Source organism: Mixophyes fleayi, chromosome 3, assembly GCF_038048845.1.
Source record: "Mixophyes fleayi isolate aMixFle1 chromosome 3, aMixFle1.hap1, whole genome shotgun sequence".
NCBI classification, from domain to species: domain Eukaryota; kingdom Metazoa; phylum Chordata; class Amphibia; order Anura; family Limnodynastidae; genus Mixophyes; species Mixophyes fleayi.
Window position 1 is genome coordinate 272,119,415 of NC_134404.1, and position 27,936 is coordinate 272,147,350.

Consider the following 27,936-nt stretch of genomic DNA (forward strand, 5'->3'; position numbering starts at 1 on the left):
GATAGAGAGTGTCAGCCTAAATTTATTGAGGGTGCAGTACGCGGCCCTTCTCCTAGGTCCGCGAGGGCTCCAAAAGTCCCGAGTTCCCTAAAGGCCGGGGCTCCAGGCAGCAGGCAGAGGTTTGCTGTACAACTAGGTGTCAGCAGATTTAGGTATCCTGGGCAGGAAGAAGAAGGTCGGCTGCAGAGGTCGGACGACCCTACAGGTTAGACAGAGAATCCCGGGGCAGGGGTGCATGGAGGTGAACTGTGAGTATCCATGACGTTCGAGGGGCTGTGCCTCCCCTAGCTGTCTCTCGGCATTGGGTGAGTACCTAGAGGGTTGGGAAGGGAAGGGTGGTTTGTGTGGTCTTCTTCCCTAGACCTGGTTACAGGGATCATTTAGGCTTTTTTTTAAGCCCACCTCACTCTAATATTCATTTTCAGTGTTCTCCCCATAAAATTTTGCCAGTTGGGTGGCATTAAGAAGTAGCCGCATGGGAGCAGTTGTAATACTTTACAATAATATTAAAAAACTTTGGATGTTATTGCCCATGCCCGCCAGGACTAATCAGACTGATGTTCAGTGGTATAACACACACTGCTGGTTGTAGTGCTCACATAGTGCCTGTTCTAAAAGGAGAAACAATTGTTTATTCTAGTATAATTGGGTTCCAAACTCCAGGTGAAAAACAGCACCCAGGAAATAGGTTATGGGGAGAGCAAGGATGGTACCTTTGTATGTTGGGTGAAGTATAAAATGGATAGAAGATTTTCATTGTGGTGACAGAAAATTAGACTTATCAACTCTCTTTAATAAATATAACCCTAAATGTGAAAAACATCTATGTTTTATTACAACTCACAAAGTTGAAAAGCATAAACTTTAAACCAGGCAGAATAAACGCTCTCAATAAAGGTTTACTGTATTGATCAACTATTAGTTTGCTAATTTCAGATCATTCATTTATGATGCTATTTTACTTAATACTGGAAAATCTGCATTGAAGAACAGCCTTGGTAAAAATCTATACGCAATCAATACATCTCACATTGTTGTTGTTTTTCTAATCGAAGAGGATAACCACTGAAACTGGTTCATAACAAGGTTTGAAGCTCAGTGTTTCTGTTTCACACTGTAAATTAGAGGTCATACAGTACAATAAACAAGAGAGCAAGAGTGAGAACACATCAATGTAGTTCTTAAAGGATTCATTTAATGATAAATTGTAAATGTTAAACCAATGTAGAAAGTACAGTACTGTTGCTTATCAGTAATGAAGAATACATGTTAGGGGTTACACTAAAAGGTATTATAGTGCCTGCCTCTTACCTCTATATAGATTGAATATATATATATATATATATATATATATATATATATATATATATATATATATATATATATAAAACACTACATCTGCATATCAATTAAGTAACAATGAATTAACTAAAATAGAATACACAAAACACAATATTTAACGGATACCTATGTAAAAGGCAGATCACTAAAAATACAGTTCCCTCTCAGTGTACCCTGATTAATTAGAAAGCAGCCGCTGACCTGAAAAATACTGGAGATTGCAAAATAATTTAAATAGACACAACTAAAAATGGGAGTTAGTTTTTGCATACTATATGAACTATATTATTACACAATCTCCTCATTGGTCATTAGCAGGAAAAATGTCAAATTTGTGAACTTTGTATATACCCTACAACTCCCAGTTATAACTCCCATATTTTTCCAGCTGATGACCAATGATGAGATTGTATAATAATATAGTTCAACAGTATTTAAGTAGTTAATATGTTTCATTTTTTGTTATAGCATCTTAATTTATAATTACTCTATTTTTTCTTGCCTTATTTTCATTAATATTGTTTTTTATGATCATGATTATTATTTTTATTGACTGATTAGAGGTTATATTTAGTCTTATATTCTATACATAATACATGTTGTATAGATGGGATTATTGCTAATGCTCTGTGATTCTCTTTTGTTCCTAATGAGTTTTTAAATCTAAGTCCGTCTACCAATTTTCTTGATTACACAGGTATGATTATGTAACCTATTTTTTGCGAATGTGGTCCAGGCTTTAGTCTACACTTAACCCTCTGAAAAACTTGTACTTGGCTATAACGAAAGGCGTTAGTGTGGAGCATTATTATCCCCAAACCTCTTCAGTGTTGTTGCTTTATCGAGAACATCTCCTGCTAACTTTGGGGTTAAGTCGCCTAATTTTATCTGGATCTGTGCAAGGTATTTATTATTCTATTTTTACAGCAAAATACCCCCAAAACTACAGTTTTCGTGGGACAGCCGTATTTTAAAGTAAAGTTGTAATTTATTAATAGGGCATCGAAGCAGATATCGTGTATAATTATCTGCTGCTTTGCCTTTTTCTTTGATTTCCAAAACAGTCCCCATGGATATCTACAGGGACTGCTATTTTGCACTATTTACCAAGTTTTATTTTCTTTGCTTTTGAGAACTTGTGCCGAAAAGGCTAACCATCGTGTGCAAGTTCCATTGAAGCCTATGGGGAGAGAATTGCAGTAGAGGGATTTTCAGATCCCTCACCACAACTTACCTGCCCTCCCCTCCGGTCAGTAGCGCGAAGGTGGTCACTTATCTTTGTGATAAGGATTGAAAGGAATCTTGGTTAATATGCAGTAATTAATAAATATGCCTGTTTATGAGATACTGGTTTAGTCAGAAAGCCCTCCTTGCGATCGCTTGGAAGGAGCTGTGCTAGTCCGTGTGGAGTCATGCAGGATCCATAATAAACATCAGATTATTGTTTACTAGTGTAAACAACATGTTAACATTTTGATGTTGATATTTTAGCAGCATATGAAAGGTTGAATTTCTTATACTAAATGACAGCTTAAATGTATATGCCTTTCTGGAGGTTGTCATCTGTGTTTCCCACTACTATCTGAGGAACCGTTAGGATCCATATAAGACACTATATTTCAGTTCATCTTCAATGCTGGAAGTTTCCATTTTTTATATATATTGTCATTTACTCTGGGATTGAGATATATCTCTGAAACTTTTGCTGTATAATTGCAAAATCTAGAGACCATTCACATTACTTTGTGATCTCTGATATTTTTCAAGTCAGCAGTTGCTTTGTAATTAGTGTACACTGAAAGGGAACTGTTTTTAGTGATCTGCCATTTTTTTTACATAGGTATCTGTTAATTACTGTGTTGCATGTGTTCTATTAAATTATTACGTAATTGTTATGTGGCCTTAGTGTTATATATATATTTTTGCAATCTATATAGAGGCAAGCGCTGTTATAACTTTTAGTGTTTTCATTTCTGAAGGTCAGTAAAACTATTTCTTTCAGCTGCCGCCTCATTAATTGTCTCCGGTGCTTAGAGCGCCCAGAATCAGTGCGCACGTTAGAGTTACTTATTTAAATGTGCAGTAACCCATAGCAACCAGATAGCAGTTAGCTTTAATTGATCTAGTGCAAATTATATGAGTTGATATTGGTTTTTGCGCATTTGTTCGTTTAAGCAAATAACTTCCTTTATTATGTCTCACTTGCTGACCTTCAATTTTCATTGTGTTATGCCTTTTTAGTCTACCTAATATGACCCAGAGCCGTAACTAGGACTGTGCGATAGGGGCGACTGCCCAGGGCGCAACGCTGAAGGGGGGGGCGCAATTTAGGAATGTTTTAGGTTTATTTGGGTAAAATTGAGGGCTAGGGGGGCGGCATTTGTCTTTCTCGCCCCAGGCGCTAGAATTCTAAGTTACGGTTCTGATCTGACCTTTTCTAATGTACAAGATAAAAATAGATAAATTGTTACAAACGTATCAAATTAAAAACAGCAATTTGAACCAAATATGTAATAATCAGAAATAACAAGATAATGTTTAATTTCACAAGAAAATTCATAGCTCACTTGCAATATGCGCATAATACAAATGTATTACTTATTATTTTGCAAACATGGTTTGGATTAAAACAAGAGCTAAACACAAAATGCCTCAACATAATTCAATTAAATAATTATTTCAGATTAATATTATTAGCACAAACAGGAACCTATTTTGGAACCAGGACTCAAATGAAGTTCGAAGCCCAGAGCAAATGCTCTTTCTGTCTTGCCTTATATTGGCTCAGTTCACATATTTTCATACACATTTATAAAAGGTATATTGTGTCATAATGTACATATACCTGCACTGGGACAGAGAGTTTCATCCCTCTTCTCATTTATATACCACAAGAGACTATTTTCTAAAGATTGACTTTAAAAAGCACATATTAAACCTGATTCATGTTTGGACACAACCGGCACACAACCTCCATTTAAAAAGGAACTTGGGCATAGTCCCACCAGTATTCCAATGACTGCGGATCTCAAGATACTTTGCCGTTACAATCTGGGTGTAAGTACTAGAGATGAGGGCAGACCCCTATGTTTTTGGTTTTGGTTCTAAAACTATCTTCATGTGCTGGTTTTGGCAAAAAATCCTCATGTGTTTTGTTTTTGAAGGATAGCAGCGGGATAAATAGTCATTTCAGAAAAGAAGATAGACCAAGGTGGGCCTAACTCAGAAATGATATGGTTTGAGAAATGCAATTTGTTATTTTCAATGTTAAACAGCATGTGTGACAAATGGCTTGATGTGTAGGTATGATGGCTGGCTGTTGTTCCTTCATATACGGAAGCATATAAAGTGTGGAATTCCACCTCATTACTACCTCTTGCTTCAGTTGGTGGCATAACAGGCAATTTTTTTTAAGCTGCTGCAATGATTTACAAGCGGTCATTGAATGACGAAAATGTAGAAATTTTATGGGCCACAGACAGAACTCCTGCACTGACCTCTCATTTTTAAGAAATTCTGAACAACCAAGTTTATTGTATTTGCAAAGCATAGTAAATGTTGAAATCCACCCAGTCGTAATGCTTACATGTTTGTTCCATTATCGGCAATGAGAAATCCTTGTGAGAGTCTTAGCGGTGTGAGCCATTTTGCTATGACATTCCTGAGTTTCTCCAACAGATTAACACCGGTATGCTTCTTAGTAAAGCAGTGAAACAGGGAGTGGCTTAATCTGTTTGACTCTGAGTAAAGCAGCCCCCCCCAAAAAAATTCTTGATTTTAAAATCCAAGGCCCTGATTAATCATGGCACGTATATGCCGAATTTGAACATATAATATGCAATCACCCTGCTCATGCCCAGAATCGGGACATATGCCAGTAAACGCAGCCCTTTCTGCTCCATCCTTGCACTCAAAGAACACTTACTACAGGCTATGACTTCTGGGAGTAAATGGGGCAGGGAAGGGGCATTTGCCGGGAGACAAGTTACAATAAGGACATTCCAAACTCAAGCGCACGCAGTCACGTCCAAATCAAACTCTGGTCATCAAAAAGTTACTTGTTTATCTGCCGGTTCTCTTGCTCCATGTACAGGGCTAGCCTAAGACCCGATCACTAGTGATGACATGTGTTTGCAATCAGGAGCAACTGTAAAAAATATATTATGATGAGTAGACATTAACAGCATATTAATAAAAATGTATTTCATGGAGGTGGGGTGAAATTTTTTTTTTTTAAATTGGTGGCATTAATTATAGTTATATATTTAGCTTCTGTGTATTCTTTTGCAAATTTATAATCCACATAGGTATTGGATGTATCGTGCAGTGTCTTGTGTAGTAGAGCACAGCAGACCTACACCTGAACTCAACAGCGCACGTATATTGAGATTCATGCCTTGATGAATTCAGACGGAATACATGCGTTTTAAGCCAAACGCAGGTTGCGCTCAGAATATGTGCCTTGATGAATCAGGCCCAAGTGTTTGACTGTGAAGGCAATTGTGTAATAGGCAGTATCACATCTATAGCAAGACTAGTAAGCGGCCAAAAGACAGGGCGCTGTTTTTGACAGCACAACACAACATTTTTTATTCATTTTTTTTTTTAAACTAAACAATTGTATAATTTGAATGCTATTGTGGAGCAGTGCCTGCAATGCAATTTAACAGTTCCTCCTTTCTCTATCTCATTGGGCATTTACGTGGTGTGGTGGCAGCTACAAGTAGCTCCAAATTCAAGTAACTTTACTCCTGTTGTTAAATATTGATCAGTCTATAGATCAGAAGCAGAAGGGGCCTCCAAATCCAAACGACATTTGTCAATCTCAAAGAAAACATCAGCTCTTGATGTAAGCATTAGGGGAAAAGTTATTGATAAATGTAGTAATTTGTCTAAAAAAATACAAATACAAATAGATAAGATTCCATACAACACCCACAGGGGCAAGAAGAGGCTCAGACCATGATCACAGTTAGCTAGTCATTGTCCTGCTACTGCTCTTACACATACTACAATGCCCACTGCATAAGCAGTTGCTCAACATTTTCATGCATCCTCTGTAACTTCCCATTCACCACTCTCTTTCCCATATCATTGCATGGGGGATAATTGTGAATCTGAAAATGTTGGAATGAACTTTACTTGAACAAGATAGTGAGGAGGAGGATGATTGTGTCCAAGTAAAGTAGCCACCAGTGCTACCATCGCATGTCCATGCGTGGGCAAAATACCAAAAAATGCACCTCTAGCTTGTGCAAATATTTTTATCCCAACCCAGACAACATTTGTTAAGGCATCTGAAGTCTTTGTATCACCACAATAAGCAGAAATAGGAAAGTTGACCATCTAGGCACCTCCTACATGTTAAGTCATTTGCAGCTACTTCATTCAAGCAGTTTATCCAAAGATGGAAAATTATGTATAATAACAAGAAGTCCAGCATCAGCTAGAAGCAGAATGGATAGACACCTTATGTAATGTAATCATCACCTTTAACAATTTCATCATCAACCTCCTCATTATTAGTACATAGTCCAGCATCAAATTTTCAAATACAAACTGACTCCCCCAATGCAAAACATGAGGCATTATTATTATTATTATTATGTACCCAAGTATGTCACATTTGTCAGGTGCAGGCTACTCTGTGTATCACCGGCTTCACTAAGAGGCATACAGCTGACAATTTGTTACAAAAACTAAGGGATGTCATTGCAACATGGCTTCTCCCACTTGGACTCTCCTCAGGATATGTCATTTCTGATAACGCCACAAATATTGTGAGAGCATTACAGCTGGGTGAATTCCATCACATTCCCTGTTTTGCTCACACAATAAACTTTGTGGTGCAGAGCTTTTTAAAACATGACAGGGACGTGCAGGAGATGGTGTCTGTGGCCCGTAAAATATCTGGACATTTCCGGCATTCGGCAACTGTGTGTAGGAGATTGCAGCAGCTGCAACAGCAATTTAATTTGCCCTGCTACCAACTGAAACAAGAGGTGGTGACAAAGTGTAATTCCACCCTGTATATGCTTCTGTGGATGGAGGAGCAGCAAAAAGCCATCCACGCTTACTCCACAAGCCATGACATTGGGAAAGGAGGGGGGGTGTATTTTAGTCAAGCGCACTGGAGAATACTTTCCGTGTTGTGCAAGGTGCTGAAGCCATTCAAAATAGTCACCTGTGAAGTGAGTTCAGACACTGCTGGCTTGAGTCAAGTCGTTCCCTTAATTAGACTTTTGGAAAAGCAGCTTGAGAAACTGAAGGAGGAGATGAAACAAAGCAATTACGATAAGTATGTCGGACTTGTAGATTAAGTACTTTGTTTGCTTCGCCAGGATCCAAGGGCCTGATTCATTAAGGATCTTAAATGAAGAGGATCCTTATTTCAGTCTCCTGGACAAAACCATGTTACAATGGAAGGGGTGCAAATGAGTGTTCTGTTTTGCACATAAGTTAAATACTGACTGTTTTTTCATGTAGCACCATGATCCATTAATCAGGAGATCCAACATTTTACCGGAAATTATGTTTTGCCTTGTTTCCAAATCTGAATCCAAATCATGACTCGGTTCAACTCGGCCCCCCAAAATTTGGATTTGTCAGAGTTCTCTGACTCTGAACCACTCATCTCTACAATAAACTCTGTCATAACAATGTGGTAGTTAGAAATTTAAATGGCATCCAAACACTAGAAACAGAATATGAGAAAAGTAGCTAAACAATACCATGAACATTTTTGTATTCTAGGAAGGTTGAGGGCCCCCTGATCTAAATGAGTTAGTTCGCAGACAGGAAGGCCTACATCTGATTAAGTTTCTGTTTGCTCTATTGTCATTTGTACTAAATATTTATTCTTGACTTTTACATGTGTCCCTTCTTCTTCATTACCAATGGCTTGGGTAATGGAACAGATCCTGACCCAGGATACAACTGTTATTATTTCTCTAACCAGAATATGAAGTGATGCTCCACATTACACAATCTGTGCACATGCAGATTAAATGGTTAGCATATTTTGACTATTGCCATGACATTATGTGGAATATAATGAGTTAAGAATGTTTTTCTTATTGAGTAAAGACAAGGGTATTTCAATGGATGGGAGATCATTTGTTAAAAGATTACTGCTTGTTCGACCATTGTCCTGATAACAAGGCTACTAAGAGTACTTTTCTATTGATGTATATGGTTTCATTATATTAGCAAAAGACGTAGTATGGCAGGCTCAAACTATATAAATAAATGCACTATGCAATATTTAGACAAACAGTGATCTCTATGCAGAACGATACATATGTTATATTGAACATTTAAAAAAAGGCAATCCTGCACCTTTTCTAATACAATAACCTGCTCCAAGCACTGCTGCAGGGGAATACTGTACTGAGTGACTACTAATACTAGTAAGGCGGTCAGGGAAGTGCTGATTAAGTTTTTACAAAAATAAATATACTATAATTTCTCTAACAAATATAAGTTAATGAGCTCATTAAATAAATAAATAAGCAATATGCTTAATGAAACATATACTTTACTTTTTTCTCCCGCTGGATTGGTTTATATATAGCCAGTGCCACCACACTCCAATTTTTCAGACACTATAACTATAATGCTACACTGTGTTTATTAATACTAACTAGATATGTGATTCTGTACATTTTTGTTGTGCAAAGTTGAAAACGGGCTCTTTAGTTCATCTGTAAAAAAAAATCTCCACCGTCACTGGTTAAACCAGCAGTTACCAAACTATGCGCATCAGCTACCTAGGGTGCCGCGACATTCTCACAGGGGTGCCGCACAGTGTTCCCTCTAAGCTGAGCAATCTGGAAATGATAGAGTTAAACCTGTATCTTACTAGGAAACATCCTGCAGATTGTGAATGCAAACCTTTCGGGTGGAGCCCTCATTAGAGTGACCTTTTAACTCTTTCTTTTCCAGATTGCTCAGCTTAGAGGGAACACTGGTGCCGCAGCTGGGGCCGCTGGTAAACAAGGAGGGGGACTACTTAGTAATTATTTTGGTTTAGGGGTGTCTTGAAAACATTAAGCCAACCCTCAGGGTAGCTCGAACTGAGAAAATCTTGGATCCACTGGGTTAAACAATACTAAAACGCACAGCTGGCGGAACAGGAAGCCCTCCTGCCAGACTTACCGGGACACCCGGCAAGCCTGCCCACACACTAAAAATATTATTTTTTTGGGTCACTGGTGCTTTCTTCCTTAGCCTCCAAGTCCCCGATGTGAACCGAGCATGGATAGGAATAGGCACCTGGGTATGGGGGAGCGGCGCATGCACAGTGAAGCTAGAATTGCCAGCACAGAGCTTGCCAACACGTGACAAAAAAGAGCAAAGTAGAAACTGTGAAGACATGATTTAAGTGCACTGATGAAAACCACAGAAGGACAGATGATAAAAAAAAAAGCAAAGTAGAAACAGTGATTACATGGTATAAATGCATTGGTAGAAAACATAACATGACAGATAAAGTAATTTATGGAAAAATAAGCTTTATGTAGACCTGTAACATGTATAATATGTGTTCCTTTTGTACATTTGTGCATCTGCAAACCGCTAGAAAATAGATTTTTCAAGAAATGTATGACCTATTAGAATAATGCTGTAAGTAATATGACTCAAAGGATAATAAAATTGAACATACTCTACACTTGCAAGCTTAATGATAGCTTTGGACAATAACATCGGCCACAATTCAGCTTCACAGGTTGTTGCTGGAAGTAGCAACTTGTCGTCTTTGCTGAATGGTAGAGTATCATCCACAACGATTTTTCTCCAACACCCCTGAGAATAAAACAGAAAGAGCAAAGTAATGAAATCCCTGTGCAGAAATAGAAACTATGATTCAGAGCAAGTTGTCCATCTCTCCTACACAAAACACTCCCATTGTTTTCCTGCTGTGGCCTAAATGAAATTATTGAAGGCTTAAATGAAGAGAAGTCACTAAGATTGCAGCTTAGGAACCACGCACACACGCTATGTGTGACAGCTACTGATAATCTGTACTAATTTGGTAACTTGCGTACTTCACTTCCGACTTTGTCGCTGGTGTATGTATATATAAATGTCATAGCTATGTGAAACTGCAACATAGTATTTATTCTAAACAATTGCACTAAAGCTTTAATTTGTCTCTCTAAAACATCTGCAAAATGTATTATTAAAATGGTGCATTCACAAATTAAATATGGCATCCAGATGCTAGAAACAGATCAACACATAGCTAAAAAATACCATGGGATAGAAGTGGGTGGAAGTAGCTGAACAAATGGAATCTTTCATTTACTTACGAGTGATGTTGTAGTTTAAATACACATTGATTGCCAATGATTGTCTATCTTTGGCATATTGTGTCAACAGCTTCTGGTTGATATGAAGTATTGAACTTTAAGTTTCACATTGCCAGAATAGGGCACATATCTAACTATGAAATTTATATGTATCAGTCCATTAGTATGCTCCCATCTTTAAAGGTTTTGTTTATATAGATATCTGAAACACTGCCCATAGATTAGCAACCCAAGCCTGGGTATTTCACAGTAAAGGTAATGATGCTTGGGTGGTTTACTTCTACCTGTGGTATGGAGCAGAAACAAGGATCATTCAAGAACAGGTTCATTATGCACACAATGTCAGCCACCTGATGGATAGTAAACACTAAACACACTTCCATCCATGAATTGCTATTCTTTCTCTAGAAAAATGTTTGTATGTGAGACTAGAAGAAACCTTTCTAAATTGAATAAGGCAACTAGGCGCAAATATTTCATATACTTACACTAAACAAGCTCCCAGTGATAAAGAAGTGCTACCCTAAAAATAAATCCCAAAATATCAATGCAGAATAAATTGACACAAGAATTTTTTTAGCCAATCAGAGCACTAGAATGCTAACAGTAACACAAAATATTTGAGGAGTCGAGAGTGACTGTGTTAGGGTAGAATTGAATTTTACAGGTTCAGAGCTAGGATGTGGGGGAGGAATTGTGGAAAAGTGGATGGGATTTAGACAGTGGAAGGAGCAAGGTCCCACAAAGATATTGATATAGCTGCTGGGTTCATAAGTCACTTTTTATTATTGCTGAGCATATTACTGAGCATTACGTCACCTGCTAGGCAGGTCATTGGCCACATTATTAATATTACTACTGCTAGGAATATTGCTAGACGTTACTATTATTGCAATGTATTAGCAGGTATTGCTACTATCACTGGCCATCTTGCTGAGCATTAATGCTGTAGATGTACGCTACATTTGTTTGATACATGCCATTCCTAGTTGGCAAGTGGTTGGAAGTGACATCACTGCCATCCACTTGCCAACCAGGAAGTGCTGGCTGACAGGAAATACCTGGCAGCCATTTTCAGTTCTCAGTATATACCACATAGTAAAAACATATTTTCACAGCTCTCCAGCCTCTTCTTATTGATTTGAACTCTTGACAGTTGACAGTTCTACATGGTGTCAGAAGGTTGGCTGCGATGGCACAAGGTCTCCGACGCATAGATACACTTGTTTTAAGGACACCAACGTGGATGCATAGCTCAAATTGAAGAAGGAATGGTGTGTATACTGCTGTGCTGGACTCAGACAAATCAAAGAAGGTACAGGCATACACCCTGCTCAATTTAGCTGGAGCTGAAGCTGTAGATGAAGCTGACATGTTTTTCTATTCAGATGGGGAGGATCAGGAGGATCCAGGCACACTAATAAAAAATTTGACGAGATATGCATACCAGTGAAATATGTCATAATGGACAGACATGCATTTAACACTAATCTGCAGAGCCTCTCTGAAAGCATCACGGCATAATCTGTCAGATAGAAACTATTAGCAAAGAAATGTGAATATGGTGACTTATCAAGTGAACTTATCAGGGACAGAATTGTGTGTGGGACACGTACGCATCTCATGCAGGAGAAGACACTGACATTGGACACTGCTATACACATATGCATGTTACATGAGCAGTCCCGCAAAAGTTAAATCGAGTTGAAAAAAGAACCTCATATATGTGACCTCCGTCAACATGAGCAGCAACAAACATGCTGAGTGAATTGCGGGAGTCGCCATTCCTATGAACATCACAAATGTCCTGCTTTCAATAAACACTGCAATGTTGTGATAAACTAAATCACTTTGGCTCACTGGTGCAGGTCCAAGCCCAAAGCTAATGACAGACAATACTACAGGGCACGTTTCAGCAGCCCGTTGCACCGAGTCCATACGGTAGATACACCGCCAGAAAACAATCCAACACCAGTCTTCACTGTGAAAGTGTTGACCTCAGGACTGAAAAGGGTGAAATATTTACCACCATAGTTTATTAGTAGACAACGCCATCAAAATTAAAATTTACACTGGCTCCAAATGCAATGTCATGTCACATGAACTCCTCCAGCGTACAAACCCAAAGACACCTATTGACTGTTCTCACACAGTAAATCTAATTGCTTACGGTAGCCAGATAATCAAGACTGTGGGTATGGCCACGTTTCACTCCACAGGTGTCCCACTCCAGTTTCATATTGTGGATAGTAATGTTAAACCTTTGCTAGGTCTGCCAGATGGTATAAAACTGAGGTTAATAACATTAAATGCTGACGTGCACATGCTGCAACAGGGTATTCCAGAATTAAGAGACTTTGCTGATCTGTTCGATTGTGAGACCATTGGAAAACTCCCTGTCACATATCACATGTGTCTTGATGAGACTGTTCCTCCTACAGTGTGTGCTCACAGAAGGGTGCTTTTGGCCATGAAAGATAAGATGATAGCAGAAACAATTCGTATGACTTCATTGGGTGTCATTGCTCCAGTGGTAGAAGTCACTTTGTGGGTGTCGGCCATGGTTGCTGCAGTTAAACAGGATGGTTCAGGACGCATCTGCATTGACCCTGTGTATCTGAATAAAGCTCTGATGAGACCGCATCACCCTCAGGACCGTGGAGCAAGTCATAGCCGACATGCCAAATGCAAAGATATTCACAACTCTGGATGCCAAGTGCAGGTTCTGGCAGATCACATTGGACAAGCAGTCATCCTTACTTACTACATTTATGACGCCTCTGGGCAGACATGCTTTCCTCCGAATGCCCTATTGCATCTGTACTGACAGTGAAGTGTTCCAACGCAGCATGGAACACCTCTTTGAGGGATACCCTTGTAAAATCATTATTGACATCCTCGTGTGGTATCGCACCATGGAGGAACATGACATGCGCCTCTGCAAAGTCCTCCACAGGATTTTCAAAATCAACATGCGGTTAAACCCTGACAAGTGTCATTTCAGAGTTACTGAGGTCCTATATGTTGGCCACCTTTTAACCTCAGAGGGTGTCAAGCCAGATTCAGCCAAGACATGGGCCATCCAGCAAATGCCCAACCCCATAGACAAGCTGAGTATGACAAATTACCTTTCAAAATTTCTGCCTCACTACAGTGACGGCACAGATCTGCTCCGCCTGCTTTTACACAATGACGTTGAATGGTGTTGGTTGGGTTGTCATGCTGATGCTACTGCTCACATCAAGGTTATGATCACTTCTAGCTAAGTGCTCCAGTTATATATTGTAAAGCGCTATGGAATATGTTGGCTCTATATAAATAAATGATGATGATATTCCTGTGGTCATCTCTGCTAATGCTTCCCAGCATGGTCTTGGTGCTGTCTGTTTGCAGCGCAATAAACCCATCAGTTTTGCATCCAGAGCCCTTACAGACACTGAGTCACGATATGCTCAGATTGAAAAGGAACTGCTTGCCCTTGTCTTTACCTGACAAAAGTTCCATGAGTTCATCTATGTACGTCCAGTGGTGGTTGAAACAGATCACCAAACACTGATCACTATTCTCCGCAAACCTATGCACACTGCTTCGTCACATATCCAACGGTTCAAGCTCAAGCTCCAAAGGTACCATCTCAATGTGGTGTATAAGCGTGGAAAGGACCTCCACGTAGCTGATGCTTTATCACTTGCTCACCTTCTAGACTCAGGTGTCCCTGATGCTGACGATGACATGGATGTTATGGAGTTTGGTGTCCTCTCCACCCGGCGCATGGAAGAGCTGCGTGATGTTACACTCAGGGATGACCTTTGCCAACGTTTGTCGCATGTTATCCTGCATGGTTGGTCATCTTCCTCCAGGGAATTGCCTCGTGCCTCAAGTCATTCTTTGCTTTCCAGGACGAGTGGACTATCTCAGAGGGCATCCTCTTGCGTGGTCAGCGGTTTGTAATCCCATATGCTCTCCAAGGATTTTATGCTCAACAGGCCCATCAGAGGCACCCCGGGGCGGGAGGCCACCTTGTAACGGACTAAGGATGCATTGTATTGGCCCTCTATGGCTGTTGACATTAAGTGAATTCCAGTCCTTCACCAATGAATGGGACATCTCACATGTCACTAGCAGTCCGCATTATCCACAATCTAATGGACTAGCATGAAGCGCAGTACATACTGTAAAGCACCTGTTAGACAAATGATACAGAGATGGTTCAAACGTATTCATGGCGCTCCTTAATTTGAGAAATACCCCAAGAGATGAGCTCCCTTCTTCTTAACGACTTCTGTCCAGACGCACTCGCACTATCATTCCTACCACCTAAGCCAAGCTTACACCAACCATTGAGACCAATGTGCAGAGTGCTCTGGAGAAGTCCAGGTTACGGCTCAAAGTCAATCAAGACAAAACCTCTCATCAGTTGACACCACAGTTCCCGGGGCAGACCATCTGCATCCAGACCCCAGTCGGGTTTGACAGAGTCGGGACTGTGCAAGGATCCTCCAACATTCCCAACAGCTACGTGGTGCAATCCAACAGTGCTTTGTATGAGCGCAACAGGCATCACCTCTTAGGGGTGTGTGAGCCAGCACCCCCACACCACGGAATACCACCTGAGGGTGTCAGAACACCTATCAATGTGGACAATAGGTCCTATGAGAGGCATCTATTGCAATGCAGGACAGTCCTATACCCCTGACCAATAGTGAGCCCTGTTCAACACAGGACACATCACTACCCCCTTTCTTCAACACGAGGTCTGGTAGCATCTCCAGGCCTAATACTAAATTCCAGGACTTTGTTATGTAACTTTCGGCATTACCAGTTCATGTGTATTTTCACTTGCACACTGTTCCCACATCCAACACCTGTCACACTGTCTTGCACCTCCCCACACACATATTGATTGTTACTTTGTTCTAAAAAAAAAAAAAGAGGATGTAGATGTATGCTATATGTGTTTGATGGAAGTCACATCATTGCCATCCACTTGTCAACCAGGAAGTGCTGGCTGACAGGAAGTACCTAGCAGCCATTTTCAGTTTTCAGAATATACCACATACTAAAGACATGTTTTCACATCTATGCTGGAGACTGGTAGTGATGATCTGCGGGTACATGTGCTGGAGACTCAGAGAACAGGTAGCAATAATCTACAGAGTGTTACCACAGGATAGTGGAGTAGACACAGAGGCTGTGATGATCTGCGGATAGATGTGCTGGAGACTCGGGAAACAGGTAGCAATAATCTGCAGAGTGTTACCACAGGATAGTGGAGTAGTCACAGAGGCTGTGATGATCTGAGGATAGATGTGCTGGAGACTTCAGAGAACAGGTAGCAAACAGGAGCCAGGGAACAGGACATCTGAACAGGAGAGTAGACCTAAAGATCTGGCAACTTGATAGAGAAGGAGATGCTTTAAATAGACAGAGCTGACAGGCAATTAGCCAATCAAGAGGCTGCAGGAAGTATTGAGCAAACCCGGTGTGTGCATGCTCAGTTCAGACCAGCAAGTGAATGCAGGAAGAGGGAAACAGGCGAGAACGGTAACCATAAAGCAGGTTTAGCTGGTGCAATGTGTGACAGTGCTCCCCTCAGGTCCATGCCAATAGTTGGGGAACCTTTTCAGCGAGTGGCTGTGGACATAGTAGGTTCCCTGCCTGTGCCCAGTAGATCAGGGAAGAAGTACATCCTCATTGTGGTGGACTACGCTAACCGGTATCAAGAGGCTGTAGCTCTGTCCTCCATAACTGCAGATAAGGTAGCTGATGTGCTACTAGGAGTATTTAGCAGAGTAGCGTTCCCTAGTGAGATCCTAAACGGTTAAGGGACACAGTTCATTGATGCTCAGAGATCGGTTAGATAATCTCATGGGACTCGCGCAGGCTAACCTAGCAGAAGCGCAGGTGAAACAGAAGACTTGGTATGATCAGGGCATGCGTTCCAGAGTATTTGAGGTAGGGCAGTAGGTCCTTGTTCTGATGCCTACGCGCCAGAACAAGCTCCAGGCTGCCTGGGCTGGGCCGTACACGGTCTCAAAAAGCCTGAGTGACATCACTTACGTGGTGTCATTTGATAACGACGGTAGGTGGCAGCGGACCTACCACATAAATATGTTGAAGGCATACCACGAGCGTGTGGAGTCGGCAGCAGTGGTTTGCTGCTTACCGACTGAGGAACCAGGTTGTGACCCACTACCTGACCTCTTCGCGGATGCCAGAGGTGAAGGTGGTGTAGAGGAATTGGTTTGGGATGAGTAGTTGAGTACCCGCAAGAGGGAGCAGCTTGAGGCAGTGCTGTGGCAGTTCAGTAGGAAGCCCGGTCAGACTTTCTTGGTGATGCACCATGTGGACACTGGTGAGCCTGCTCATCGGGTCTCACCAGAGGCCAAGGAAAGTATATACAAGGAGGTACAGGAAATGCTTGAGCTGGGGTGATCCAGCCATTGCATAGTCTATGGGCATTCTCTGCTGTATTGGTTCCCAAGAAGGACAAGACAACACGGTTTTGCGTAGACTACTACTGGTGGAACGAGGTGACCGTGTCTGATGCCCTGCGGTGAATTGATGCTCTGTTAGACGAGTTAGCTGGAGCAAAGTATATTTCCACCTTTGACTGGAGCAAGGAGTATTGGCAGATACCGCTGACCCCCGAGGCTCAGGAATGGTCAGAATTCATCACCCCATTTGGTCTGTTCGAGTTTAAGTCCATGCCATTTGGGATGAAGAACACGCCAGCCACCTTCCAGCATATGGTTGATTATCTGCTGGAAGGGTGTAAAGGCTTTGCTCAGGCGTACTTGGATGACATTGCTATTTTCAGTAAATCCTGGGAGGGGCATCTGAAACATGTAGGGTCAGAGGTGCAGTGTCTGGATCATCTTGTGGGGGGAGGTAGGGTTAAGCCGGAACCAGGAAAAGATGGAGGCAATCCGAGACTGGCCCCGGCCCACAACCCAAAGACAAGTACTGGCCTTCTTAGGGACCGCAGGGTACTAGAGACGTTTCGTCCCAGACTTTAGTCTGTAGTGATGCCCCTGACAGATCTCACTAAACCCTCCAAAGTAGTTCACTGGAAACTCGCTTGTGAGCTGGCATTTCAGTCAAGAAAGGAAGCCCTGGGTCCCGCTCCAGTACTGATGGTGCCCAATTATGACCAGGACTTTATTGTGCAGACTGATGCGTCACAGTATGGACTGGGAGCAGTACTTAGCCAGGTGGGGCCAGATGGAGTAGCACCCTGTGGCCTATTTGAGTAGAAAACTGCTGAGTTTTGGTTATGCCACAATTGAAAAAAAGTGTTTGGTCATTGTTCGGGCAGTGAAAAAACTTCCGCCTTATTTGTATGGATGACATTTTACTGCGCTGACTGATCATAATCCTTTAAAATGGCTGCAACACACCTCAGGGGAGAATGGCAGAATATTGAGATGGAGCCTTGCACTTCAAATGTATGACTTTCACATAATTCACAAGCAAGGAAAGCATCACAGCAATGCGGATGGACTGTCTCGGCAGGAAGAGCCATCACATATTGGCCCGGTATGAAGGGTCCGATACCCTTAACTGGTGCTGGCGGGGGTCCCTCTCGGCGTAGAGCGCCGCGTTTCGTTCGGTGGCGGCGGCCATCTTGGTTTCGGGACTGAGCATGTGCAGACCCGTTCTGCCCATTAAAACTCCTCCCCTCTGCTCCCATTCATTCAGCCTTCTATTAGCCCTCTATTTAAGGCACCTGAGCTGACACTCAAGTTGCCTGTTCTTTCGTTGTCTAACCTGACTGTGAGAAGACGTGGCTCATTTTGCTCCAGCTATTTGTTCCTGTGAATCTGCATTACTGACCCAGCACTCCTCATCTCTGGAATCCAGCTCATAGAGTTTACCATTCATTGCAGCATTTCTACTCTGCTGTTCAGTGTAACTTATCCTTGGATATCAGCTCATAGAGTTCTACCACTTGTTTCTGTGTTTCTATATTATTGACCCTGCACTCCTCATCTCTGGAATTCAGCTTATAGAATTTACCATTCATTCCAGTATTTCTACTTCACTGTTCAATGTAACTTATTCCTGGATACCAGCTCTCAGAGCTCAACTATCTGCTCCTGCTTTGGCCGCATGCTCAATTTCTCTCCGCTGCCTTATGGCGCCTCACTGCTGTGACTTTCCTAGAGTTCTTCTCCTATTCAGGTCTCTTCTGACACTCTCCTGGGGGGCCGCGACCTGCCGGGCAGGGGCTGCTAAGGCCAGACCTTCTTGAGAAGGCTCCTGGTGAAGACAACCTGTTTTGTTAGATTCTGCGATTTCGGGTAAGAGTAGCATCAAGTCAGTCAGACCCAGGAATCCTATTTCTTGCCGTGAACTGTGACAGCCAGATCCCCCGGGTCACCTCCGATAACCCCAAGAAACTGCGGGACCATGGACCAAATTGTGGGGACATGGCCTACTGGTTGCCCAAATGGACAAGGGGGAGGAGCATAAAACAGCACTGGTTTGTACTGAAATGTATCATTATTGTTCCTTCTGATCACTGGTACCTTAAACCAGTGTCAGCTGTCCTTATCAGGACACTTGAGCTAATAAACATCACTTGCTTCAAGATCCTGCTTTGACAACTTCTTCCCTGCTGTATTTCCTGTGACCTACAGATTAGACCCAAATCTAAACCATTTCCAGCTGGTCTGAGGTTTTGACCCAGCTTTTCAGTACCAACGCTTTGCCACTACCTGCAGCCCTGGCCAGTATGATAGGCCAGGGGTACTATCCATAGCAACCCTGATCTAAAGGCAAAAGGGCAAGGGTACCAGACCAGGTGTACCAGCAAGGGGGTACACTAACAGCGACTGTTACCCAGAAGGACGTGGTTCTCAATGCTGCTAAGGAGTCCAGTGGTGGCAGCAGCCTAAGCCCCTCCTACTTCAAATAGAGAGCGCATTTGGGATAAGGAAAGAGAATGGTGGCAAAGACCAGACGGTTACCAACAACAACAGACAGGTGGCATAGGCAGTCCATCCTGTCACACATGTGTGATACAGCGATCTGCACTGAGAAATCTTTTGATTTCAGTGCCTGCTGATATCAGCAGGTGTGGTTCTGAGCTGCCATCCCAAGTCCTGAGCTGCCATCTATGTCTGGAGCTGCACAGCGTAAAAAGAATGATAGAGTTGGGTGCATACCTAAACAGTGCAGCAGGAGCTGAAGTGCAAAGGTTTTGTTTTATTCTGCAGATATAATATATATATATAAATTTATATATATATATATATATATATATATATAATATACAAACACACATATACACACGGTATATGTGTATATATACACCGGTCAACTACAACAATAAAACCACCTGCCGGATATTTTGTAGGTCACCCTCATGCCGCCAAAACAACTCTCATAGTTGGGGCATGAACTCCACAAGACCTTTGAAGGTGTCCTGTGGTATCTGGCACCAAAACATTAGCAGCAGATCTGTTAAGTTGTGAGGTAGGATCTCCATGCCTCATTCTTGTTTTTCCAGCACATCCCACAATCAGAGTAAGATCTGGGGAATTTGGAGGTCAAGTCAACACCTTGAACTCTTTGTCATGTTCCTCAAGCCATTCCTGAACAATTTTTACAGTGTGGCAGGACCATCAAGGAGTACCGTTGCCATGAAGGGGTGCACTTGATGTACAACAGTGTTAGGTAGGTGGTATGTGTCATAGTGACATCCACATGAATGCCAGAACCCAAGGTTTCCCAGCAGAACATTGTTCAGATCATCACACTGCCTCTGCCGACTTGCCTTCTTCCTATAATGCATCCTTGTGCCATCTCTTCCCCAGGTAAAAGCGATGCCATCCACATGATGTAAAAGAAAACATAATTCAACAGTCCAGGCTCACATACCCATTGTAGGCGCTTTCGGTGGTAGACAGGGGTCAGCATGTGTACTCTGACTGGTATGTGGCTATACAGCCCCATATGCAGTAAGCTGCGGTGCACTGTGTGTTCTGACACCTTTCTATTATAGTAGCTCTTCTGTGGGATTGGATCAGATGGCTTAGCCTTTGCTCCCCCACATATGTCAATGAGGCTTGGGTGCCCATTACCCTGTTGTTGGTGTGGCACTTGTCCTTCCTTGGACCAATTTTTGTAGGTACTAACCACTGCATACCGGGAACATCCCACAAAACATGCTGTTTTGGAGACACTATGACCCAGCCTAGCCACCTAGCCATCACAATGTGTCCCTTACTAAAATCGCTCAGATCCTTATGTTTTCCCATTTTTCCTGTGTCCAACACATCAAGTTCAAGAACTGACAGCTTAATATATCTCACCTCTTGACAGGTGCCACTGTAACGAGATAATCAATATTATTCACTTCACTTGTCAGTGGTTTTAATGTTGAGGCTGATCGGTGTATATGTAAGTGTGTGTGATTTATAATGAACTTTTTTGGTAGCTGTGCATAATAATAGGGTCTATTTCTTGTTTTATGTTTTTCTGCTATTATTTATTAACAATGCCACTTAGCTCTAACCATATTCTCTGTCAGCAGCTGTGGCTTCCAAATTACTTAGAGCACACACTCCTGGGGGTAAATGTATCAAGCAGAGTTTTCCAGCGGGTTTGATAAGTGGAGATGTTGCCTATAGCAACCAATTAGATTCTATCATTTTGTAGAATGTACTAAATAAATGATAGCTAGAATATGATTGTTTTTTCAAACCCGCCGGAAAACTTTCAGCTTGATACATTTACCCCCTGGTGAGTAACGCTGGCATGGGGCTTGAAGTGTTAACTTTCTTCCAAAATATTGCACAAACAACACCTTTACAGTACAAAAATCCATTTTAACTTTTCTTAAAGGAAAATTATTTATCATGGATTGCCTCAATAGCATCAATATTTTACTGCATAAGCATGCTGTTACAATTCTGTTTCAAAGCTAGATCCTTGCAATGGCAGCCATGAAGCCAGAAGTATGATGAAAGCATAAAAAACTATTTATTGCAGCAAGAACACAATCCAGGTAATGCAAGGTGCTGATTAGGTCAAGTTTGGTAAATAAACAAGCATCCGGGTGTGGAAGGATAACAAGTAAATGACAGTGAAAACAACACAGCAGGTACAGGTAATTTAGCTGAACAAAGATTAACAGCGAGTGCCAGGAATTCACAGGAACTGTAGATTTGCAGTAAGTCCGAGCATAAGACATATCAAGTTAACATCCTGGTGACTGGGTACAGATGAGTAGTAAGTGGTACAGGCAAAAAAGCAAAGAATTCACAGGAACATACTGTTGCAATACAGGTAGTCCAAAACCAAACAATGGCCAGCAAGGTGCCTTGTGGGAGGCAGGCATAAATAATCATTGACACAGGTGTGGCAATTAGCAAGGAGCAGAAGATTAACTTCTGCCATTGAGGGGAAAATATTCAAAGGTAGAACAGCAGCACCTCTAGTGGCATAGAGGTACTGCAGCCAGGTACAAAACAATGGCAGAGACTTAATGCAGAGTCCTAACACATGCAGCATATTTGCTAAAATGTTAGGAGAGCTTTATGTTTAAAATAAATATAAAATATATAAAATAATACCTAACACATGAATATGGTGTTATGTAATTTAAATATATTTGCTAGAAATATATATACGACATGGTACCTACAACGCTCAATAAGATTTATCCAGCTACATTTCCCTTATGCTGGCAGGGTTGTAGGCACAGAGGTGACTTTATTCATATATAGTGGCATTGTCACAATATCTTAATATTCTGGAGGGAAATTCATACAATGTTTCAACAGATATTGAACACCAAGGGACAAATTCAATTTTGTGCAAGGTTACGCGATGTGTTTCCGAAACAGGCCGTGGAGAAACATTGCAGAGTTTCTCCATAAATTTGTACTCATTTTTCTCTCGTCCCATAGAGGTGCGCAGAAAAATGAGTGGAGATTTGTTACCGTAATAGTTAGAAATATGCACATCTGAACATCAAAGTGATGTTCAGCGGAACCTCGCACTATATTGAATCTGCCACCAATTTTCAACTCTTCCCTTGTCTGCTCTCTTGTGCTTCCCTGTCCTTGGTTTAGGACCACAGTCCAGTAAACTTGTTTTCCATATTTTAAATACAGCAACATTTTCTAAAGCTAACTGCTTGAAAGACCCATGCCCTCATCCCCTTCAGTATGTTTAATTACCTCTGTGGGAAAAAACATTTTTAACTGCAAGGGAAAGCAGATATATTTGTTAATGTTATCTCTTAAAATAATGCTTGGTTAAGTCTTGAATATGGCTTATATTAATCATAAGAGTATAGGGACATGGGAATTGTCTTTATTACAGGTGGCACTTTTGTGTGTGTTAAGCGTTTTGTTACATTATGTAGAGTGCATCTGGAAATTCACTTCTCTGCTGAAGTGTAAATGAGTCCCATCAAAAGTAAAGAAGAATATCTGATCTCTGACAGTGATGCAAAATTCAAGTCCTTTTGAGGAATGTAAATGGTTGTTCACCTCCTGCATGACAAAAATGCCTCAATTTCCAGTTCAACTTGTTAAAACAAAGTGTTAAAAAGTATATGATAAATATATATAAAAAATATATTAGAGCCACTCAGAATAGAAAAAATGCTTTATTAAATTAAATAAAGCATTTGTTTCTATTAATGAATGTTCTCTTTGTTTAAAACCGTCTGCATTTGGGACTATTATCCTACCTCTTTAATTTACCAACTTTATTGATTTTTTTTCTACAATCTGTTTAATACTAGCTGTATAATATGCCAGTAGCTATTTATCGAAAAATGTATATAGAGAAGAAGCACTTTTCTTTTGGACAAATGGCATGATCAAGCACCACATGTCACTTTAATCAAACTGTCCACCCCTAACTGCGCCACAACTAAGCAGTATTACTACAGTGAACGATGCAGTTAGCCATTGAGTCAAAATAAAACAGGCTTCTTTTGTACCTATATTATAAGAGTGTATTTGATCATAATTTTAACTACAGAGGCTAGTTTTATATGTTATTTATGTTTTATATTGGCACAGATGTTAGGAGCTTTGAATAAGCAATTTAAAATTTAATCTATTAACTGAAGAGACAATGCTGATTCCAGTGTACAGTGTATTCTCGGCATATTTGCAGTGACAAATATGAATGTGAATGACCATTTTTGACCTGCTTAAACAAAATGAAATATCAATTATAGACAGCAAACAGTGCTACTAACCAAAAATAAACAAAAAGATAGAAAACAAACAGTGACTTTCAAACAGAATAGAGGCTTTATCCAGAACATGTACAGAATGTGTACCAATTCATTAAAAAAGCCCAGTGCAAGTGCATTCTTGCCAGGCGCGGGCTGGCAAATTTCAGCCCGGGGGGCGCACAGGCTGCCGGATCACATGACACGCGATGCGGGCGCGTCATTGATGATGCGGCCACATCGCGTGTCATGTTATGCGGCCGCTTGTGCGCTGACGCGACCGCATCGCATGTCCGTGGATGAAATATTGAGGTAATATTGCATCCACAGGGGGGAAGCCGGTCCAAACAGCGGACACTCTGAGTGGGCCAGGGGGCATCCGCCCCTGATTCTCGCACAATCACTGTCACTGCAAGGCCAATGAAAATGCTGTGAGTTTTGCACTGGTTTAGTGTGCAAGTTCCCAGCATTTTTATAATGGAGACCAAACAGTCACAATTGCACAATTTATGCAACTGTCTGAACAGTCACATTTTTGAAAATTAATAATCCTCATCCCTAAATACTAAAGATCGACTGGCATTTACTTTCTTGAAAAATGCATGTGTTGCAAAGATCTAACCATACAAATGTAGGTCAACATTTTGAACTCATAAAAACATGTTTAATGACTTACCATCCAATATAGTTTGACAATATATTTCCCATAGCTGTTGTACAGAGGCATGTGCCCCTTTACGGCTTTACACAGGGCATATATGTGTTCCCATGGCTTCCATGCCAGCACTGGTGGATCCGCTGATGTGCCTTTATCATCTGTCATATTTCCATTATAAATTCTCCAGACAGCACTGATCTCACTAATTATCCACCTCATAAGCTGGCAGGAAAAAATGACAATTTTCACATTAAAAAAAAGTGTTATTCTTTCAGGTTTTAAAAAGTGCCTTCAAACTAAGTTAAAAAATATATCAGTACAATTTTACATACCTCGTTTCCAATTAAATGCTCATTTGCTGACAACAAATCACAGGAGGTTTCATCCTTCACAACCACAGGAGCCTACGTCAAAAATGGAAAAGATAAAAGAAGCACATATTATACTTTGGCATATTATGCTTAAATGAACCCTGGTGTGGGAATTGTAGAAGGTGATATATTAACATGTATTTAATGTGTATATGATGGAAACCCATGGAAAAGGTACCACATTTGTAATTAAACCAAAATACTAAACATTTTAACACTCTAGTTACAGTTGTTTTAATAGAGAGGATAATCAGGCATTTGGCCACATTCAATCATGACACAATTAATAGACCCTGGTTACATGAGTCTTTAAAGGAAGTGCTATGTTAGTGTATACATTTTTCAAAGGAGGGGTCTCAGCTGTTAAATACATTCTTGCACTGGGTGAAACATACTACTAAAAGCCTTATTTTAATGGTCTTAGTTCTAAACTTTACCTCTCCATAACATCAGTCTAAGTCCTAAATCAGAGCCTATCCATACTTTACTCATAGAATTAACTTCTTAAGTGTAAATTTAACTTGAGCTCTAAAGCTATCCCAATAAAGTTCTCTTCTTATTCCCAAACTCTAAAATGTAAGGAACCTTCTCACAGCTTAATCTGTACCAGTGGAAATGTACTGCTTGCAATATTTAATGGAACTGATTACATCTAACAACTTCGGAGTCTCCATTTAGAATGATGGCCACCCAAATGTGTCAGCAATTTAAAATAAAATAAATAAGTTTACGGGTATAAAATAATCTTACCTTAGACAATGTTATGTCAAATCTAGCAGACATAGTCAATGAATACATACAGTACACACTTGTTCACAAGCAGCTGATAACTGATTGTTCTGGGCAAAGCACTGACCTTTATGCCCAAGCTGAGTGACATCACAAAGGCTATGTATGATGTAGATCAATCACATGACCAACTTAACAATCCATTTTTTATATCTCAACCCACCTCTGTTTTATAACTGTATTTATGGAAATTACATGTATATTTAAAATATATTAGTGAACACAAAGTTGTTGTTTTTTTAGCTATTAAAGGATGATCCACTGAATCAAGATATGTTGCGGGGATTTTGTAAGAGTAAGTGGACATTATTCAAGGAGAACAAACTTTAAGGCAATAGAAATGAGCAAACTCCTAAAAGCATAGCCATTATCTCTCCTGAACAGTAACTCAACCTTAAAGCTGAAAAGATCCAAGTTTGAACTAAAAAGGAAAAGAGGTAATGTTCTAACCCCATAAACCTAGCTTAAGCTCAAAAATTATCTAACTACTAACTCATATCACCTCCCAAAATTATGATAATGTAAGAGACCATTTCACAGCACAATTTGTAGCAGTGCAAATGTAAAAGTTATTTTTAACTGAGCAATAAACATTTACTGTGGTGAGAGACAGTTTAAAGAAAACTTTATCTACTATTTGGACTCAAAAAATCAGATCATATTTTAAGTGCAATAACAGAGGTCCTTCTCATACCTGTGTGCAAATTGAGGGCCCCATTGTTGATAAGGTTTGATTATTTTCATTTATTATTTAATTACCTAGAATCACATTTTATGCAAATGGACTTCTGGAATGACAGTTATCCTAGTACTCTGAGTCAGATTTTAAGACTGTTCAATAAGTCTCTAAATCTCTATTATGGGCCACAATTCCTGCCACATGGCAAATTTAAAACTATATAGCAACATTTTCAATTAAATAATAAAACCATTTAAATTCAGATACTGTCTCTGTCCCTATTCCTCCTTCATGCAGCCTCTTTACAACAATACTGACTTGTTTGTGTACCAGCACGTAGCCTCCCTGGTACAACTATGACAAAATCAATGACCTCTCGTCTCCTAAAGATATTAAATATATTCAGCATATGTTTGTCAAACTCAAAAATACTTCAATGGAGGAACATTTTCACTACTTCCATCTCAATTTACTGTTCTGCCTAATTGGCCACTAATTACCCTAGAATTACCTTCAAAGTCAGATGTATATAGAAGTGAGGAAAATTATTTCTCTAGTCCCAATTTTAAAGGTTATTGGCTGAGCGGTACAAGAGACTGTGCTTTATTGGCTGCCCTGTTATTAACTCACTGAATACCCATTCATTTTGTGGTGCATGCTTTTGGGGGGCAGTCCGTTCATTACAGATTTTTTTTTATCTTTTTCATATTGATTACCATCTTTCCAATGGGTTACGGTAACCCAAGAAAGAAAGAAGATTTTAGGTAAGTATTTATTATAGGTCATTGGCATGATGTGAGAACAGAAAGGGAGACAAGCTGGAATCTACAGACCGTGAGTTAGATAGTGCAAGGAACAAGGTGCCCAAAAGCTCAAAATAGTAATGTGAGGCTCCTGTCACACTGATCCAGGAAGAGCGTGGCTTTAAATACAGCTCTAAATTAAATATACTTTCTTCCCCCTGATCGTTTGATTTTTTGCATTTTTTTATTTCACTCAGGAGAACTTAGGATCTTGGTCAGCACATTTGAGAATTGAAAAATGTATCTTTGTCTTCCTAGGATTTCTAAAGCAAAAATAGAAAACACGACTGGACTCATCTGTCACTACAATAGGGTGCCTGGGAACCGTCTCGGGACCCCTGGGGCTAGCTGTGGCAGGAGTGTAGTGGAAACTGGGAGACCGGATGAATGCCTTGTTCATAGAGCTTGCTCTATTCCAGTATACTGGAAGTTAGGAGGAGGAATGCTGGACTGGACTCTGTACTGAAATAAATGCTTGGAATCTGGAGCTCATGGACTGGAACCTGCACGAAGGAACAGGAGGGACCTGAACCCACGACCAAAGACTCAGTACTTCCAAGAACTCAAGACTCAGGCAAATATAGTACCACAACTGGGACTGGGAAGACTCAGAACTCAGGCAGAGGATATACAGGGGTGGCAACCTCCTGAACAGACTAAGCCAGGAATTGGCCCTGGACAACTCAGAACTCCGAACTTGGTTTAGGCCTGGAACTGGAAATCGATACCCCGAGACACAGAAATTGCTCCAGAAGGTGGATGACTCAGAACAACAATCTA

General features: G+C 40.7%; 1 protein-coding gene across 1 annotated transcript in view; it reads right to left on the minus strand.

Moving 5' to 3' along the window:
- The window catches only part of ADGB (androglobin), a 259,425-nt gene that overhangs the window by 189,172 nt on the left and 42,317 nt on the right, over positions 1–27,936 (minus strand). Inside the window, exons 4-6 of the mRNA XM_075203593.1 lie at positions 24,847–24,918; positions 24,533–24,736; positions 10,007–10,146 (exon numbers count right to left, since the gene is read on the minus strand). Coding sequence (XP_075059694.1) covers positions 10,007–10,146; positions 24,533–24,736; positions 24,847–24,918 — 416 coding nt within the window. The remainder of the gene's footprint in view (positions 1–10,006; positions 10,147–24,532; positions 24,737–24,846; positions 24,919–27,936) is intronic.